At 34.9% G+C, this 16,588-nt stretch overlaps 1 protein-coding gene across 4 annotated transcripts in view; it reads left to right on the top strand.

Annotated features, from left to right (window-relative positions):
• CDH9 (cadherin 9) overlaps positions 1–16,588 on the top strand; it is a 103,030-nt gene that overhangs the window by 81,446 nt on the left and 4,996 nt on the right. For 3 of the 4 annotated variants that reach the window (XM_048048413.2, XM_048048415.2, XM_048048411.2), the window contains 4 exons: positions 2,781–2,968; positions 4,280–4,533; positions 6,438–6,574; positions 7,922–8,043. In XM_048048413.2, coding sequence (XP_047904370.2) covers positions 2,781–2,968; positions 4,280–4,533; positions 6,438–6,574; positions 7,922–8,043 — 701 coding nt within the window. The remainder of the gene's footprint in view (positions 1–2,780; positions 2,969–4,279; positions 4,534–6,437; positions 6,575–7,921; positions 8,044–16,588) is intronic. The other variant, XM_048048412.2, reaches the window with a different exon arrangement.

Below are 16,588 nucleotides of genomic sequence, written 5' to 3'. Positions count from 1 at the left end.
AGTTTACTTGCAGAAAATCACCTTTACATGGGAAATGCACACCATGATTTTTAACTTAACTTTCTTCTTACTTCAGGAGTGGATACTCCTGTATAGCATGATACAGCCCACAATATTTTGGCAAATAGGAATTCTTGAACCTAAACTAGAATGCAGTGTAGCATATTGTAAGCTTTGTTGCTGAATAAAATAAAATAAAATTAAATTAAAAAATAAAATGATGTACAGAGCTACAAAATAAGTTCTCAATCTCTTTAGCTTTTATTCCTTATGATACTCTTCTTCCAAGATTAGCTGAAGCTTGAAGTCTATGGGAGTCCTGATAATTTCAAAGCCTTGGTTCTGGTACATAATTATAGAGAAATTCACACAATTTGATGCTTCCTAGAATATTCAGTGTATTTTCTACATAGAATATCACTGAAACGCATAAGTTGGCAATGGATGTCTTGCTGTAGTATCTATTCAGTGGTGTAATTTTCATTTTGCTGATTACCTTTCCCGTTCATTTTCTTTCTTCTCAGAAGGGTGGTTTCAACATTTCCAGGGAAATCAATATATAGAAACGTCTAGGGGTTTTGATATCATCTCAGATAGTTATGAACAGGGTCATACCTTCAAATGATTTTCTAGTTCTGGAAATTTGCTCCTTCCAAAACCAATTATTTTCCTTTTTTTTTTTTTTTTTTTTTTCTTACATGAGGCACCAATAAGTAAAAATGTGGCCAAAAGCAGAGGGTGAATGGCAAGTGGAGGCAACAGGAGATAATGACAAAGCACTGAAGAACTAAAGACTGATTTCTTAGAGTAGATAGAATAATGAAAAACGGCAGAGTGCACTGTGAAATACATGTTGTTTGGACTGCAGTAAGAAGGAACTGATCTGTTTTGTTCAGTTTCCTGAAAGGTGCACAGGTCCTGTACATTTCAAAATCATGGACCTAAGCTGAATTTAAATGGCACCATAATGAAAATCTTACATATTTGGAATTCAGTTGTACTCTATACTAAACTAGCCATATCACATGCCAAAAATGTGTAACACTCACACAGCACCACAAAAATAAGGAATGCTTTCAGAAGCAAAAACACTCAAGGGAGTTATTTATTCTGGAAGAAGACATAAGTAACATGATTAAATCTGTTCTTACAGTATTCCTGGCTCACCAGCCAAACCTCGAATTTGAGTTAGCCTTCAAACTGATGGTTAGCTGCCAGGAATGTTAACTTTCATCCATTTTTCTTCTTGTTTTAAGGGAATAACATGCATTTTAGTTTGTATGGATCGCAGCCAAAGAGTCTACTGTTGATCATTCACTTACAGCCTCAAATTTGCAACAACAAATATAATTTAGCATCAAGCTTTAGTTTCCATTTTGTTACACATCTATATAAATATAGGATAGTTCCAGTGACACTCTTTTGTACTTAGTCTGTACATTTGAAGATAGAGACTCATTCAACACTCAGATGACTGCTGTAGTCTTTGTGGTTAAAATAAACCTTCAGAACAATTTTAAAGCACATGTTAATACAGGAAATAGGCTAACTGCAAGAATTATACTTGCCTGTACTGTTTTATAGGTCAATACAACTTATACAGGTTCTTACTGCAACCTTCAAATATGATTTGTGTATTTTGACCACAGCTAATTTTTTTAGATGAAGACTTTTACGTTATTTTTCGAAAGCTACTACTTTTTATTTATTTACATGAGAAAATAGCTCAATTCCTCCCTCCCCTTCTCCTCCTCCAACCCCCCCCCCCCCCCCCCCCCCAACATTATGTTCTGGAATGTTGCATGTAAAATGCTGAAAATATCAGATTTTTTTTGTTGTTGTTGTTTTTAATATACTTGCTAACAAATTACTGAAAATAGTGATCTAGAAACATCTGTTTCTTACCAGTGGTGAAAGGTCTTCATTGCCTATTTCTAACTGGTCAAGCAAATCATCTGATTAATATTTTTTCTTTATAATTAGATTTTATTACAAATATTGTCAGAAAATACATATAAATTCACTTATCATACACACAGACGAAATTAAAATATCTAAGTAATCAGAATTCTTTCTAGCAAAACCTGATTATAAAAACATTAAATGAAGTCAACCATAGAAAGTACACAAAAACTATCTGCAGAGTAAATTAAAGAAAATCTGAAAGTATCTGTATTTCAATTAACTATAACAATTAACATGAACGTGTATCCAAATGCTCTTTTCCATGACTCTTTAGTATGTATTACCAATAATGGCTGAATGAATTACTTTTAGATAGTACACCTAAAATGAATATATTTAAAAACAAACAAACAAACAAAAAAAACTATTCTATTTTAGTCTCCTGCCACAATCCATGATGTTTTTTACAACTCTTATACCCTGAGGGGGGAAAAAAAAAATCTTATACTGTTTGTAAATATAATATCTGGGAACATTTCTAGAGGACTGAGAGAAAAAAAATATATATATAACTTTAGGTAACCAATGTTCAAATTGCTGCCGTATTACTGAGCTTCTCTGTTCTTTATAGTTGGGAAAAAAATGTTGAAAGCATTAAAATACAGTACTAAATAGCTTTGAAGAATCACTTGAATCTGACAGTTTGTCAATCAACTCCAAACCCTGTTTTAAAGTTGAGTATGATGGCTAATAGCATTTTTCTTCAAGTACTTCAAACTTCAAGTCGCTTTAAAAAAAATCCTGGTGAAATTTAAATGTTTATTCAGTAGAACAAAGTTTCTCAAAATAATAAATGTTTGATTTCATTCTTCCAGGCACCTACCAGTTCAGCTCTCCTGAGTCTGCACCACCTGGGACTCCTCTTGGCAGAATTAAAGCCAATGACCCCGATCTGGGTGAAAATGCAGAGATTGAGTATAGCATCTCCAATGGGGATGGATCAGACATGTTTGATATCATCACTGACAAGGACACTCAGGAAGGGATTATAACTGTCAAAAAGGTTTGTTTTTTCTCTCTTTCTGTTATATATACTTAGCTCTCCAGGTGTTATGGTTATTTTTCTTTTTCCAGGGGATGGAAGGGTAGATCCCACAAGGGGTCAAGTCTGCCAAAGAGTTGTTGCATTAGTTTTGTTCTCTTTCTTCAGCAGATATCTGTTATTTTCAAGTCTCAAGGGAAATTTACTGGCATGTCACTTCACATAAAGTAATATTTCAGTGGTGGCTGTCTGTTCAATATATATACTCTCACACACAGTACTTTTGAATTAGGGCTGTGAGAACCTGGAGGGGTTCAGTTCACTGTGGGGTTTGTCAGCTGAGTGTTGCAGTAATGCTCACAAGGGTTGGAGGCTCACCTGAATTTTGATGAATTTACACCTTCAAACTGTCACTCTGTAATCTGTCTGACAGTCAGGTACATCAAGTACCTTAAATCTGTCTTGGTTTAAGTCCAACCTTGGTGAAACTTCAAGTTGTTACATATTATGTCAATGAGATCTAAAGAGCAAAGAAATGAGGAAAAATACACTCTGACATTTATTAGTTGCTTTTATGGTTCAGACAGTTAAACTATGAACGCTATTTTCAGTTCTGTTCTTACTGAATTTATCAGTAACAATAAATTGATATATGTATATATAATATAGATCTATATGCATATGTGTATTTCTGTGTGTACGTGTATTTGTGCATATATCAATGTATATATATCTATACATATACGCATTCATATATGGTTCTGCATAATATAAAGGTCACATAGATTGGAAATCAGACATCACAGTTTTTCTTTTCACTCTGGAATATGGAAAAGCATCTGGGTTGCTTCCGATGCAGAATACGCAAAGATGGATGGTAATGGCGGGTGGGAGGAGAGAGGAAAGTGGAAATAGTACAGAGAGCCTTTAAGTGCTGGGATAACTGTTTTTGTTCCTGCCATAAGTATGAGAAAAATAAGGGCATTAGCAACTCCTACTCGTGGAAGCAATCCATCCTCTCTGTTTCTTTCTCTCTTTCTGTTTTTTCTATATATAGATTCCTCCTGGTTTTCTAGGAAGCTGAAGAATTGGTAGGCAGAGGAATCATAGTTGTCTTGCTGTCCTATAAAACTCGTAGTTTTGCTTATACATGGTAGCAAACATGAAGTACTCCATCTTCTCCAAGATGCACTCCATCTTCTCCAAGATGCATTACATTTTAGAGATTTATCTCTGAAAAATTCTTACACTTTTAATTTAGCATAATAAAGCTGACACATTTCTTGTAAAGTGACACAATTTTCTTTATTATTATTATTATTTGCTCCCCAGCAGCTGGATTTTGAAAACAAGATGTTATACACCTTACGAGTGGAAGCAACCAACACCCACCTGGATCCTCGTTTTCTTCAGCTGGGGCCATTCAAAGATACAGCTCTAGTCAAAATTTCTGTGGAAGACATAGATGAACCTCCAGTATTCAACAGACCCTCATATTTAATAGAAGTAGATGAAGATGCAAAGGAAGGAAGCATTATTGGGCAGGTTGTAGCCCAAGATCCAGATGTAACAAAGAATACAATAAAGTAAGCCATTAAACATTATAAAATGTTTTAAATGTGGGTTAAATCTTACACAAACTGTGATGAGACTGCAATATAGTAGGGAGGCATTTGTGTAATTAGTCTTATAGGGGCCACTGAAAAATATCAGATAAATATCTATGGGAGCTTGTGATGTCAAACAGTTAACAGTGCAGGGTATGCTTCTACAGCTTATAGGCACCATGTTAAAAGAAAGGTCAGTCACCATGTTCCAGCACTTTGTCAGAGTCCAAAATTTTCTTAACAGGTTCTGTTAGTTATTCCACACCAATAACGGAGAGTGTAATATTTAATATCAATTTTACTTATTTGAAGACATTTGATGCTACACAGGATTTCTGATTTATCAGACTTCCATAAAACATACTGAAAACACAAGACTGTTGGTCTTGGTAATGTGCTCACTGTCACAATGCTGAGCTTCCCCTGTTGCTGGAAAGGAATATGTGGACTGAAGCCACCTTGAAACCAATGCTTTTTTCAAAATTATTTTCCTAGTTCCTTCCTATTTTTGGGCTGAGATGTATATTCCTCCCACCATCACCACCCCCAGTGGTCTGGCTAACCTGCGGAGACATTTGCACTCTTAACGAACTCAGTGTGAGACATTTCTAACTCCAGCTGATCCACTCAGTTCTTGATAGAGTCAGTTGATCCACTCAGCTGACATAGCTGACATCTAAAACAGATGCAACTCTCAAGTCCCCTTTGTGTTGAGATAAAGTCAGCTTCTTTGCAATGACTATGCTCAGTCACTCTCTGTATCATTTCCTGAGCTTCATAGGCACATTGCTTTTGCACACCTCCACTGACTCTGCTTCATTTATAGGGCTTTATTTGTCTCTCACATACTTTCACCAAACTGGATTCACAGTACTATGCTTTTATATGATGTTTCCAATGGCAAACTTATGTAAGATGCTCAGAGTGGTGTATTTCTACCCTTCCTGTACCCTACTAGCCCTGTAGACATAACACTCTCTGCCATGTTTCATAGCTTACTACTTAGTGTACATGTTATATTAAATAAGAAATAATGTTGAGAAAGTTGTAACAATTAGAGGTAAGCGTTCAGTGCTATGAAATTGTTTTAACTGTTAACCATCTGATATTATTATCTGCAGTTACAAACATAAGACTGAAATTTGTTTGTTCAACATGCAACTGTTAAGTAAACATGATTTCTGCATTTCTGAACAAGCTTGGTATTACCTGCAGCAATAGAGTTTGGGATAAGAGGTGTGGGAGGAGAAAAAAGAAAAGGAAATATTTATAAATTATTTAAGTATAAAATCTTATTTTAACCTGATTGTGGTTGACCATTATTAGTCTAATTTAAAAACACCTATAGACAACTTTTTCATTGATAGGAAAGAATTGAGCAAAAGAAAGTGTTACAAAATATGATTTTAAAGAAATTCTAGTTTAACAAGAAAATCCAAAGATTTTTCTGGTCATCCTGATCGTCCCTGTGCCATATTAAAAGTATCTCATTATAAAGTGATAATTATATCTGAAATGTGTGTCCTTTGATAGCCGAGTTCTCCAAGAATTAATTTGCAGAATTTGCAAAATTCATATCTATGAATGTTCATTTTCAATTGTTATTTCAACAACACATTCTAAGCTCAAATATAATTTTGAATACCAACCTAACAATCTGCCAATGTAATTAGTTTGCCCTTCTTCCTGCCCACTAGGCTTTAAAAAACAGTTTCTCTGTAACATACTGCACTCCTCAACTACAGGAAAGCTTAGGTTTACTTGTTAAGAAAATATTGTTGATTAACCACAGTTCGACTTAGAAAATGTTTATAGGTGGCTGTAAGCCAAACTGGAGACTGTAGCAGTAGATAGACGTGCTTAGTTGTATTGTATCTTGACAGATATTCTGTGGATCGACACACTGACCTCGATAGAATATTCAACATCTATTCAGGAAATGGATCCTTATTCATCTCAAAACCACTTGACCGTGAAGAAACTCCCTGGCACAACATCACTGTCATAGCAACTGAAATCAGTAAGTTGGAGATCATTTATCTAAGCAGAACATAAGAACTGAGATAAGACTGGAATTTTACAGTATCTTTGATTTAGATTTGCCCTTCATCAAATATTTTCAATAGACAGAGTATCCTTAAATGCATTTTTAAAAGTACAGCTTACTCCTTTAGAATTATCTTTGCTCATTTGTGAAAAGATAATTTGGAATTCTCAGACTCAACCATGAACAGTAGATATTAGAAAAGTTACCTTGTTCCCTGAGAATTCCCAACAAATAATTTGGTGCAGGAGCAATGTGCCAAAGACCTTACCTCAGTCATTAGAGCAAGAAAAATCCCTGGAAAAAAAAAAAATGTCCATGGTGGACAAAAAACACATCTTCAGAATGACCACTGTAACCAGGGGAAGAAAGTATGTTTTATCTCAACTTCCTTATCAGAGGAGATGGTTTGATTTGAAGATGACTAGAGGAAAATTCTTTCTGCTCTGGGTCTGAAGCAAACCCTGGCCCGATGTTTTTCACTGGGATTCTTTACTGTTCTCTTGGGCCCTGTCAGATCTGGATGTCTCATCTGCCGCCTTCTTCCAGTCAACTAAAAATGTGCATCAGGGAAGAAACACCGAGTTTAGGAGACAATTTATTTCCTACTCTCCTTCTTCAGTCTCCCTACAGGAGTCTCCTTAGGAGCCTATGTGTTTAACAGTCTGGGGGTAGGGTAATATAGAAAGATAAATCATACTCCTATTATCAGAAAGACTGTTACCTTTTGCTCGTACAGTGCTCTTTCATTGTTTGGTCAAATATGGTCTCCATTTTCAATACATGCAATGCATGAGTCATCTACAGCTATAGACTGACCTCAGAGATAAAGTTTGCAAATACGAACTGATATTAACATCTACATAGATCCAAATTTTGTCTCTACATTTTAAGAAGGGATGACACCACCACTTTTTTTTTTTTTTTAACTGCTTTACTGGTTGAAACAAGTAAATGTTCTTGACAGCTCTGCCTCAGGAAAAAGCTCTTTAAATGAATCATTTACTCTACTATGTATGGAATATAAGTCAAACATCAGTAATAACTTTGTGGCCTGTTTTTAATGCAAATCAATTTAAGTAGAGTTTGTATTATCTCAAATTAACGTACTATACTAAAACAAAGTGTTTCAAATATAGATAGGGCTTTTAAACATACAAAATATACACCATTAGAAAGTTAAAGGTAATTGTTTTAATATTATTAAGATAAATGAGTGTTTCTAATGACTATTTGAAAAATATATGATAATTTCAGGTCTTTTCATAAAATGTGTGTTGTGGAAAACTTTGCATTGTACTATAAATCATTTTCTTGTTTCAGATAATCCTAAACAAAGTAGCCAGATACCTGTCTTCATCCGGATTTTAGACATAAATGATCATGCACCAGAATTTGCCAAATACTATGAAACATTCGTTTGTGAAAATGCAAAAGCAGGACAGGTAAACACATATTTATGTTAACCGAGAATTTTAATCAAACTATCCTGGAATACCATCATGAAGACTTCAGAGTTTCTTTATTTCAATAATTGCAAAACAACTCAACATCTTTATTCCCTGATTCCAGAGAAAATACTAATTGATTCAGAAAAGGTTTTAGAAGATAAAAGGTGCAGAATTTTACCCTAAAACAATACAATAATAAATATAATATAACATAAAATAAATTTATTTAGGGTGTGTTTTCATCTCTAATATTAGAGAATACTTTTCAGACCCACTTATGCATAATGTGACAAAAAAACTTCATACTGTCTGATAATTCCATTTTCTTCTGGAATTTTTTTCAAAGCCTTAGTTGATGTAGCCACACCTTCAGGTAAAAAAATGCAGGAAAAATATTTTATTATGTTCCAGTAAAGGACATGTGGAAGAAAAAGATCATCACAAAAATAAAGGATAATTCATCTCTTTCCATTGTAAGTTAAATTCAATTTGGAATTGAACTGAATTTTGGCAAAAATCATGTATATCATTTTCTAAACTATCTCAGCAATCCTGTAATAATCTAAAAGGATGATAAGATTTAAGAAAAAAAAAATGAAATAACTGGGAACAGAGAAAGGAGACTGACTAGCAGAACTCAATGAAACATAGGAATCTCTTATTATTGCTGCCACTAAAACCAACATATATTTATGTTAATGCCTGTCATCTTTTCAGTTTTAAATGTGAAGGAGGACATATTTTTGGCTGATTTTTAATTCTGAAAGTACTTACCAAGGAACTGGATTTAAAAGCTGATTGTATACCTCAAAATTGTCTTTCTAGCATGGGCCTAAGTTTAACTCTTCTTCATTTTTGAGAGGAGGAAAACATTTGATAGCATTACTCTCCCTAGCACACACCTGAGTCTGTTCTTGATATATCAGAGAGGCCAGGACAGAACTTTAATCTCAGCCTAAGTCTATCTTTGTGTTTTTAGAGCACAGTGACCACTCAAAGGCTTTATAGGGCCCAGGGATATAGATATATATCAGAAAACATGCTGATGTTTTACTTTGGTCTCTATTCAGTGTTGCATTTAACATAGCCACAGTGGCTGCATGAAAGTAGCATAAATGGTACCTAGCATTGGTCTGGAATCTCAGGTCTTGCAGAACTCTAGGAGGGGCAAGGATATGCAGTTTACCTGTTGCAATGCAAATTATGTTTTACTACAGGTTTAACAGATGGGGAAGAAAAAGAAAATTAAAAAAAAAATGAGAGAGAGAGAGGGGGGACAGTGTGAATTACTGGAATTTGCATTCAGTCTACTAGTTTTTCATTCATTGCACCTAATACTGTAAGTTAGGTAAGTGGGCTATAAAGACGGGATAGTTTGAGTGTAATAGAATCATTAATCAATAGGCTTTGAAGTAACTGACCATTATTTAATTCTTTTTCAAGAAAGTCCTACTATTTTTGATGCAAATGATGTATATAGAAAAATATCCATATCAAAGGCAGTGATGAATTAAATTAAAACAGTGGAGGGAATTATCAGAAAAACGAACAAGGTGCATCTTTCAAAAACAACTGAGGCTTATGATCAGAACACGGTGTCTTAACCAATGACATAAATTGTCATATAAGAATACAGTTCAAGCCTCAGATAATTCAAGCCATTGGTTTTGAACAGCAGGCACATGACCTGAATTCTCTGTGCAACAAAATCTCTTTGCACTAGATGAAATTGAGACAAAGAAATCTTAAAATCTCTGTATAATGGTTAATAGAAAAGTGAGTCTTGTTCTTTAATTGCATAATACAAATAAATCTTCCAGAGCATAAAAAATAATATTTCAATGAAATTAATAATTAATTAATATTTTCATTCAGCAAACACAGATTTAGTCATATATTTGAACCAAGTTCAATCCAGGCATATCTCTTGTCAGTTTTCTTACCCCAGCCGGCATACTTGATGAAATACCCTATTATGTATAAAGCTTCATTTACCTTTCTGGTGAATTCCGTGCCTTTCTAAAGATGTAAATGACAAAGAACCATTAGGTAAGCATGTTATTGTTTAGTTTCCCCTTCCATCTAGTGTATTAATACAATTCCAGAAGTTATTTTCCTTAACTGGAAAAATCTGCATATACTAGAAAGACATGAAGTGTAGCCACAGAGGAATGAGAAATCTAGAACGAGCAAGCCAGGAGTTGGACTCCACGATCCTTATGGGTCCCTTTCAACTTGGGATATTCTATGATTCTACCTAGATCTTTCTTCTATTTCTCAACAATGAGATTCCTCAAGACAGGCATCTGAGTCCATATTTGGACATTTAGATGTAGTTGACAGTGTTTCAGAAAAAAAAAAATGTAAATGAAACTACTTTTATTTTGGTGTCTAAAATAACAATGAATACAGAGATGCAAACTTGAACATTTTAGCTATGGATGCTAAGTTCGAGGTAGCCTAAATTGCTCATGTTTAACAGCCCCCTCTATAATACAATAAAAATATTGAAGCTTGTATTCATTTAGTACTACTCCACTTTATTTAAAAGATCATCTAAAACGGCTGTCTTATTAGAAGCATTATTGCTTCTTGACACATCACAGCAGTATTTCATCTGGTACCAGTAAGAAAAGAGACAGATTGAGAAGATAAATGTATTTAGTTAATTTTTAAAAGATTTTTTTTTTTTAATCTAGCCCAACTATTAATTACAGCGGTCTTTAAATCACATTTGCATCACAAAGCAGTCAGAATGATCAAATATTGCTCGCTACTGTTTATTGGCATTACTCATTCTCTACATCAGCAGATATTAGAGGCTCCATTTGTTGTGTTTTCAGATAGCCTGAGGAGGGTCAGAGGAAAGAAAACCCTACAGAGTCTTTCCTCCTTCCCTGACACTGTTTTGTCTCCAAACAACAAATAAGGAGAAACTTTGTCACTACAGATGCATAAACAATTGCATTCATTAGTCTGGAACAGATTTACCACTGAGTCCCAACGGCTGATGCACAGGTTGAAGAAGAGTATGATGCAGTTTTCCCTTGAAAAATTTAGAAATCCCTAATCCTCTGATGGTGTGCTAGAGCCCCAGGGACTGCTGTGAGGAAGCCTCTGGTACAAGTTCTCTCATGCCCTTGTCACAGGAATTAATTGTGTCTTTTTAGCTGGATTAGAGGATGAATCCTCTCCATGGAAACCAGGAAGATTTACTTGAAAAGGAGACTGATTCTGCTGAACATTTTAGTAACAACCATTCAACATCCACCAATAATAATATTTAATAAAACAACCTGGGTTGCTATTTTGCATTGATGTTATATTCTTTCCTACCATACAGGGGCTCTCAAGCATCAGAACACAGAGTTTGTTTTTCTCTTTCAGAAAGGTGGCAGATTTTTCATTTCATTCCCCTCTATGCCATCCTCCCTTTTTCAGATAGGGCAGACAGAGATCACATTTTTAGCGTGGATGCTGCTGCTAATTAGCGGTCACTAGTTCGTACATTCTACCTGACTTCTCCAGGTAAGCACTTATTGGCTTGATCTAGTGAGACCCAGAAGTCTGTCTTGCTTTAAAATAAGAATTGGAGTTCAAGGGAGAATTTTCTGATTTCTGATAAGAATTCAGTCCCGCTTTAAAACTGTCGACACATTTGTGGCCCAGAGCCAAGGCCTGAAAACCAAAATCTTTTGCATTACCAAACACGAAGGTTTGTCAAGTGGCAAGTATTTTAAAAAAATTCTGAAGACATAAAAGATCAGAATCAAAAGTCTATTCAAGCTTACCCACATGTTCCTGAGGCTTCTCTCTGTAGCCAACACCACATGGATGCACAGCCTAGAACCCTGCCTGAACACATGAGATTGCTCAGGCACAACAATGAAAATAAGAACATCCATTTACAACTGCACTGATTTTGAAACACTTCCTTTGGGGATACTTGAACAGTACTATTATTCACTCCTAGAGAAAAGTAGCTGTTTCCAAATCTTCTACAAGATCTTTATCCCACCCACTTATCACTGTGTTGTGCTAGTAATATTAAAATCAAAATTAGTTTGGTTGGCCTTACTAGATTGCACAGGCAGGAAAAGGGGCAAGAGAAAGAAAGGACAAGAGAAACACAGAGTTGTTCAACCCTCATTTCCCCACAGTGTCTGTGAACTATTACTTTCTGATTACTATCAAAATCAGTGTCTCTTACCATATGCTTTTTTTCACAGTTTATTGCAGATAATGTGGTCAGATCAAACATTGAGAAATATTTGTTGCACAAAAGAATTTTAATACATTTCAAGAAATGACAAAGGCAGTGCTCCAAGATCCAGGATTTGTTCTGTTCTCTCCTAAGCCACTTCACAAAAAAAAAAAAAAAGCCACAAACAAAAACAAACAGCAAAATGTCTCAAACATTCCTGCTTCAAGTGTCTGGAAATATTTTAGAAATATTTTCAAGTCTTATTTTAGAAGCAGCAGAAAGTAGAAAAACGGCATTTGAAATGGCACTTGAAAAATTTATCTGTGTTGTTCAATATGTAGTTTTAACTAAGAATGTAATATAATGTGCAAATGCCCAAACATTCAAGGCCAGTTCCTCTGCAGGTCTGTAATCCCATACAAAAAATAGAAAAAAAATCTGCAGCCATTACTGTGAAGTCTCTCTCTCACTGTCAACCTCCGGTGGTCTTGCTTCTCTGACACTGGAGGTACAAATTCCATGCTATATGAAAATTGGATTGTTTTAAACTTCAGAAAAGCATTTTCTAAAAAGGAGAGCATATTTAAAATCCTCTGAAAGGGACATTATTTTTCATTGTTTTATTTAAACTAAATTTAAAAAAAATGAATTTTAGAAAAAAAAAAATTTAAAATACAACAGCTGTCACCAATATGTTGCTGTTTTGAAAAGAAGTAGCAGATTGTATTGTAGACATTAAAATTATTTCAAATATTCTTATACCGGTAGAAGTTTTTAACCTGAAAGTATATTCCTGTCCACCTCACCTTGTTTAACATTGTTCAGTGAACCTTTTAATAATATCTGAAGACTGTTGATGCATTGTTAAAAGGTGCACCCTGGAGCCAAGATGTGACTGCGTTTCATATGGATGACACGCCAAGCCAGCAAATGCTGAGAACCTCACCTAAAAGGTGACTAGCTGGTGCTCTATACCATTAAAAATGCACTGCTAGCTTAACGTTTGCTTTAATGGTTCCTGTATTCCATTTAGAGACAGTCCCAAGGCTGAGTCCATGACCCAAAACTCCTACTTGTGCAGCTCTGTGTCCAAAAATGCAGCATCAGGAACAGCTCTGAAGTGCACAGGGACCCTTACTATATCAGAATGCCCCCACCTAGGTTTTACCCACATTCTGTCTTTAAAAAGCGCGAAGAAAACTAGACAGCAGGCTATTTCTGTGGATGTAGCAGCTATATGTAGGTGTTATAAGGCAATCTATTCATTTCTGAACATTTTTTTTTTCCAGAGATTAATATGAATAGAGATAAAATAGCCTGAACATAAACCGCAATAACAGTTCTGACTGTTGTGTAAGTCATGGCCTTAGAAACACAGTATTCTGGAGGAAAAAAATAAAAAATAAATAAATGCAGTAGTGTAACCAAACAATTGCCACATTTGAAAAAAACAATTTTAATGGGAGATAGACCCATATCCTCTAAAAATATCTGGCCTCATCATGAAAGAAATTTCCAAAAATTTCTTCCAGTGGGAATACCTCAGAACTCATTATATGTTGCCAAGCTACCAAAACCACTTTGTTCTGAGTATAAAAGAGAACACTTTAGGTCAATAACTAAGTTTAAAATTTCAGTACGCTCAAAGACAAGTGACCACTAACAACTTAAATTTACCCACAGGGATTCACTGGAGAGTATAAGACTGTTTGTTTAAGTGCATAAAAGTGCACATGCACACACAGCCCTCTAAATAATGGCAGCAATGCTATAGTTTCCAAATTGTAATCATTCTCGTGGGAAACTATGGAAGAAAAAAGAAAATGGGAATACTATTTTTCTCCTCTAAGCCTGATGTGCCTGACTCATATTTGAATTAAAGTGATTTTCTTGAAATAACACTTCCCTCATAAATCTTACGATGTCAGAGATCTTTCTCTGAGCTCTTGGAGAAGAGTGGTCATAGCTTAATGTCCATAAATGCTTCAAAATGGAAGAATACATTTCCAATATGAAATTACAAAATGCACATAAAACAGTACTTTTTTTTTTCCCCAAAAACTGTTTTAATGCAAAATATTAGTAGTCACATCTCTTTCATTTCTGCAGTGATTATCATTAACATCAGTCTCTTTTATTTACAGTTGTATAGCTGAAAAAAAAGCAAAAACTTAATTAGATAACATTTCTAATATCCTTTCACCTATTCATCATTTGGAAAAAAATCAAAAATTCATCTGAAATCATCCTTTCACATTGTTCTTTTATTCTCCTGTCTTTCCTGGTGGAAGAACAGCTGGTTCTCAATTTATGCAGCCAGTAGTTTGATCAGGTAATAAGTTTTTTTTTGTTTGTTTGTTTGTTTGTTTGTTTTTCTTCCTCCTTCAGCCTTATGCTCAACAATAAGTTTTCAATGTAATTAGGTTCCTCTATGCCTGGCACAATTGTCCTCTTCCATGTCATTTTCACTTGAAGGAAATCAAATCCAGATCCTACAAACATCCCACTGATTACATCTCAAAAAGCCCCAAAATACTCAACTGCAATTTCTGTTTGCTGTAATATCAGAATATTTTCTCCTTGAGTTTTTCAGCAAGTAATTGCACAAATATAGCCACATATTCTAATTCTCACTCTACTCTCTTGCACTTTTACTTTTCTTCTGTCTTTCAAACTTGCAAAAATGTGTGAGAGAAAAATTCTCATTTCAATTTGGTATTTTACTTCTATCAGAAGGATGTTTTGCTGTACTGTTACATTTACACTAAAGCAATGCAAAACTAAAATTAAGCACCATCTTGGTCTTACACTATATGGTCACTCTCAGAAGCAGATTGTGGCAAAGAGAAGAGAAATGGGACATTGAAAAGTTAACAGAATCAGAGAATTGCCATAAACAGGGATTTGGCTAATCATGAGAAACAGTGAAAATTAAAAACAAACCCAAAAAACTAATGTGAAGTGTAATGGTCATCAAATGTTTTAAAAGTGAAGAGACCTGAATATGTAATAATTATTTTAATCATGCTTAGAGAAACTGCATAATTCTGCCTTCAGCATAGTCTCTTCTTATACAAGGCTGATGTTTGCAAATTCCCTTTCCAGTTCTTTTCTGATGATAGGATATTCAGGAATATACCACAAAAATAAAAATAAAATAATACCCTCCCCACAAAACAAACAAACAAACAAACAAAAATTCAAATGAACAAACCAAACCAAACAAAAAAAAATCACCTCCAAAATAAAACAAAACAAAACAAAACACAAACCACCTGTTGTGGTTGTTTTAGAACAACCTAGGAAGAGGATGAGCCAAACAGGCCTTCTCAACTATTGTTGATTTTAAATAAAAGCTTAACATTATTACATGTAAAAAAAATACCCCAAGGTTATCTAGAAAAATAGGCTTAATAATCATTGTATGGCACAGCATTAACAGCAGCAGATTTCTGGTTTCTGAATGTCACATTAGTATTTTTAGTAGCCCTATAGTTATTTGTCTAATAGTGTTCCATCCTGAGAGATGTTAAATATTCCCCAAAATTTCATTGTATCCTTAAGTCCCACTCAAGCTGATGTTCAGAGCTGTACATGAGAAAAAGCCATTCCTTACTTGATTGCCACAAGACTTAAAAATTGTATCAGTGTTACTTGTCAATTACTGTATTTCTTGAAGAGCTCATGCTGTATTCTTCCTAGAAATATCAGAAAAACAAGCCATGAAGTAAGTCTTTGATAACAAGTGGCTTTGATGTCTAGGATATTAGACACCCTATGCACTGGAAACACTTGAAAACCTCAAGGCAGGCATTGGCTCCCTCACAGTTTTAAAAGAAACAAGTCTGACTGCTAAGCTCTTTCTGTCTCTAAATTTAGGTCCTAAATTTAGGTCCTAAATTTAGGTAGAAACTCAGCCATGCTGAGTTGCAACATACTCAGATGAAGCTTATTCTCATTCTCACACCACCAAGATTTGTCATCTTCTGATGACATCTTCTGAAATGAAACATAACCTCGAAAGCCAAGGTGGAGTATGGGTGACTCACCAATGCTGTACCCGCTGGGGAGTACCACGGGAACAGCAGTCACTCTTATGGCTCACTGGATTACTACTGCTCACACAGCCCCACATGGTTCTAAATGCTGCAAGTCATTTCACAACCAGTCACTTTCCCAGGTAGCTTTTCCTTCTCCAGTTCTGCAGCTGTGTTCCTTAGCCTCCAGCAGCAGCTAGGTAGAAAAAAAAAAAAAAAGTCAAATTGCTAGTGTATATACACATATACATGCATATGTACATACATATACATAATTTTATGCAACAGGAGAACCTAT

Source organism: Anser cygnoides, chromosome 2 (genome assembly GCF_040182565.1).
Source record: "Anser cygnoides isolate HZ-2024a breed goose chromosome 2, Taihu_goose_T2T_genome, whole genome shotgun sequence".
NCBI classification, from domain to species: domain Eukaryota; kingdom Metazoa; phylum Chordata; class Aves; order Anseriformes; family Anatidae; genus Anser; species Anser cygnoides.
This window is presented reverse-complemented; position numbering and strand designations above follow the sequence as displayed.